Consider the following 3,580-nt stretch of genomic DNA (forward strand, 5'->3'; position numbering starts at 1 on the left):
TAATTATACTCATATTAATAATACTTATAAAAGCGATACAACGCGCGTGTACAAGCGCGTAGTTCTTAAGCGTTTATAACTAACTTTCAAATTTCTCAAAGCAGAAAAGAAATTTAGAATACTAATTTCTAGCGATTAAAAAATTTAATCGACTTAGAAAATTGTACTTACGCTGATCAAACTGAGAGAACAAAGCTTGTCCTTGATGAAACTACGTGCGAGCGTATCATTGTCGAGCTGCAGAGCATTTTTTATTTTAGGATCAGAATAAATTTCATTATATTCCTCAAGATTGCGACCTTGTCGATTAGATACGATAATATTATCGATCACAGAATCAATCTGTAATTGAATATATAAACATATTCGTACATTTATTAACTATTATATTTCTTTAAAGTGATCACACACCCTCTAAATATGAAATATATATATACTTTATTTTGTCAAAGATTTATGTTTCTGATTTTAATTAGCTTTGTAACATTTAATTTAACGTCAAATATTTTGCAATAATGATAAAATCCTTACTGATTGTTGACCAACGATGTTGGCCACTCCACTGCCACTCGATTGAATATTCGCATTGTAAAGCAACGGTTGTTGCGTCTCTTTCTGTTGAGAGGTATCAGGGTTATCGAACGTAACGAAATCACGTTTTTCTTGTTTTTCATTTGAGGCTTGGTTGAAGTCTTGGTTCCACGGCTGCCATTGTTGCGAAAAGTCACTCGGCGTCTCGTACACTTGAGTACCAAATACTTCTCTCGCTATTGCCAAGCAAGCTATCAGGACGAATTTCGTTTTCATCCTGCAACAAAGATAAAAGAATCAACCTTATCTGTCTTTGTGATCAACAAATAAATTATTTTCTTTAACTTTTGATCTTATCATAATTTATAATTTTGATCAAATATTTGATCTAATATTAAAATTTATTTTTTAATTTTTTAATTTTTTAAATGTTATAACATATTACGTATTATATATAATTTAATTTAATATAATTATTTTCATTATTTTCTTTTTTTATTATTATTTTCTCTCGGTTATTTTAATTTAATCCTTGACGCGAAGCGCTTGATTTTCTTCTCAATCGATCTCTCGAGTATCTCTTGACAATTTCTCTGTAAGTACCAAGCGCGGATCCACGTGAAAGTGCATCTCGCCTTTCTCCATTCAGTTTATTGCAACGATTGTTCGGAACGACTACTACGGATCGAAATTAGGTCAAAATCGATGGAAAATACATATTTATTTGTCTCCAATAGTAATTTATACAATTTTAAAATTTTCAATCTTTGTTTATTCGAGAAAGCAAAGTTTTTATTGCTCATCGCAGTAACATTCTTACTCATCCACATATAAATACCGGTTTTAAGTAACGGTATCAGCTAAGACTGTCTTATGTGAAAACGTATACAGACGTGTAATTAAACTGAAGAGGGACTAACGAAAGCGAGAGGAAGTTGGGTGAAAGTCGTTTGTCCGGTTCATACAATGTGATGTCTCGCTGAGCAAATCTCATATTATTTTATTTCTTCCGAAATCGCTTCGTCAACACGGGGAAAGTAATTGCATAACGAATGCGGTGTGACGTCTACTGGGGCGGAATGATTTAAATTTCAAATTAAGTAAAGTATTTCCATACGCAATCTAATGTTTGTGATAGCATTTTAGAGTGACTAATACACCGACTTTAGAGACTAAAATCACTATATTTGGCAAAGGTATACATAACATGTCTTTACGCGTCTTTTATTTACCGCCTACGACAGTGAAAGTGATTACGTATTGTGTATACGTGAAAATAATTTCAATATTTTACTTTCCATTTGCCTTAACATCTCATTAAATCGCAAATTCACGATAATCTATGACATTTGTGCATCGTAGCTGTGCATCGCTTCCTGTATAATGTCCAAGTTGCAAGTAATGCAACCTTTATATTTTCTTAATCATCCTTCACAATTTCTTACACTAAATCAATTATCTCGAAGTAGGTCGACAATAGAAAAATAATTAAGTCGTCCCAGATCACTCGAATCATTAAAAATTTTATGGCTAAATTTTTAGCATCTCTATGTTTTATTATTTAAAATTAAATCATCGAATTTATTCCCCTTCTATTTCAGCTTTCTTTTGAAAATGAAAAACAAAATTTACAAAATACAAAAAATACTTGAATTTCCAAGTAAAATGAGTTTAAAGGTTCTATGCATTATTTCTGCTTTATACAAATTATCTACTTAATAAACTAGTTATTTAAATAGAAACTGATCAGGATCCAAGTAGCTTCTCTTAAATATTCACGGCACAGTAATTCGTCTTTAGCATCACAATAGTGCGTCGGATATTATGCTTGACAAATCGCGAATCTGAATAAAGACGAAATAGAGGCAGTATTTAAAGAAGAGAAAGTTTTTATACACATATATTCTACGATAGAGTGACACACGTAGGTTTCACTCCTAATTTCAATAAAGTATTTTATGTGATACATATATCTGCATATTTAAGAAATATATTGGAAAAAATCTCAATTTTCCAATTATTAAACAAATAACGATGCAAATATTATATTGCTTCGGCCAATCGATAATCGATAAAAACACTCCTTGCCGCGATTATTCTTTGTCGACGAACGCAAAAAAATATTTATCCCTCTGAAAAAAATAGGATCTCTAATGGATTAGACAAGTCTATTAATCTATGATTAAACATGAAATCCCATATCTTTTTCATGATTTGTAGTTAAAAGTACGTCATCATTACTTTGAAAATGACTATTTGACTATTTATTGTGAAGAATTATCTGTATAATTATTTCACTTATTATATACGTCCCGATCCTCTTTTGCCTCTATAATAATAATTTTAATTTTGTAGCTAATGAAGGAAATTATTAATATTAATGTTGATACATAGAAATTGTATTATTTGTATCTTAACTTTATTTTTCTCTAAAATTGCATAGATACTTTTGTAATTGTCAATTATATTTTTATACATATATATATATATATTTTTAAAAATTTTTAATTTTATATAAAATTACCATTATAACAACAAAGAAAGTAATCCTTTATAAATTATAAAAAATCATTAATTGTAATTTATAACATACCTGATCGTTTATCTTCAGATGCACCAGCGATAAACTATTTTTCTCGCTCCGTTACCGCGTCTTATATTCGGACTCTCGCTCTCTAACGGAACTTTCTCCCTGCACGATGCCGTGGTCTGTGCTTTTACCGAAGTCGTCACGAATCTTATATAGAAGCCGTCTCTTTCGGGGATGCTGGACCCGTGAACCACCGGTGGGGTAGATCCGTGAGTCATCGACGACGGGCGAACATCCGTCTTCGTGACGCTTCTTCTGGCACATCGTAAAGAAGCAAATCGGAAAAAAGTGTAATTCGAACAACGTAACGCGTACCTTGAATGTATCATCTTTTCGTCGCATGAATACGAAAAGTCGCATCTCCCGCCATTTTCTGTTCTTACTATATCAACATTTTATTTTTCGATTTACATATATTGAGAAACGATACATTTTATATATATATATATATATGATCAT

At 31.3% G+C, this 3,580-nt stretch overlaps 1 protein-coding gene across 2 annotated transcripts in view; it reads right to left on the minus strand.

The window, feature by feature from the left end:
• The window catches only part of LOC108685167, an 8,240-nt gene extending 5,010 nt beyond the window's left edge, over positions 1-3,230 (minus strand). The window contains exons 1-3 of one of the 2 annotated variants that reach the window (XM_018189838.1): positions 3,125-3,230; positions 532-808; positions 172-237 (exon numbers count right to left, since the gene is read on the minus strand). In XM_018189838.1, coding sequence (XP_018045327.1) covers positions 172-237; positions 532-807 — 342 coding nt within the window. In that variant the 5' untranslated portion in view covers position 808; positions 3,125-3,230. Of the gene's footprint in view, positions 1-171; positions 343-531; positions 809-3,124 lie in introns of both variants that reach the window. The other variant, XM_018189837.1, reaches the window with a different exon arrangement.
• Between the last annotated feature and the right edge of the window lie 350 nt (positions 3,231-3,580).

The sequence above is a fragment of the Atta colombica genome, unplaced genomic scaffold, assembly GCF_001594045.1.
Source record: "Atta colombica isolate Treedump-2 unplaced genomic scaffold, Acol1.0 scaffold146, whole genome shotgun sequence".
Lineage (NCBI taxonomy): Eukaryota > Metazoa > Arthropoda > Insecta > Hymenoptera > Formicidae > Atta > Atta colombica.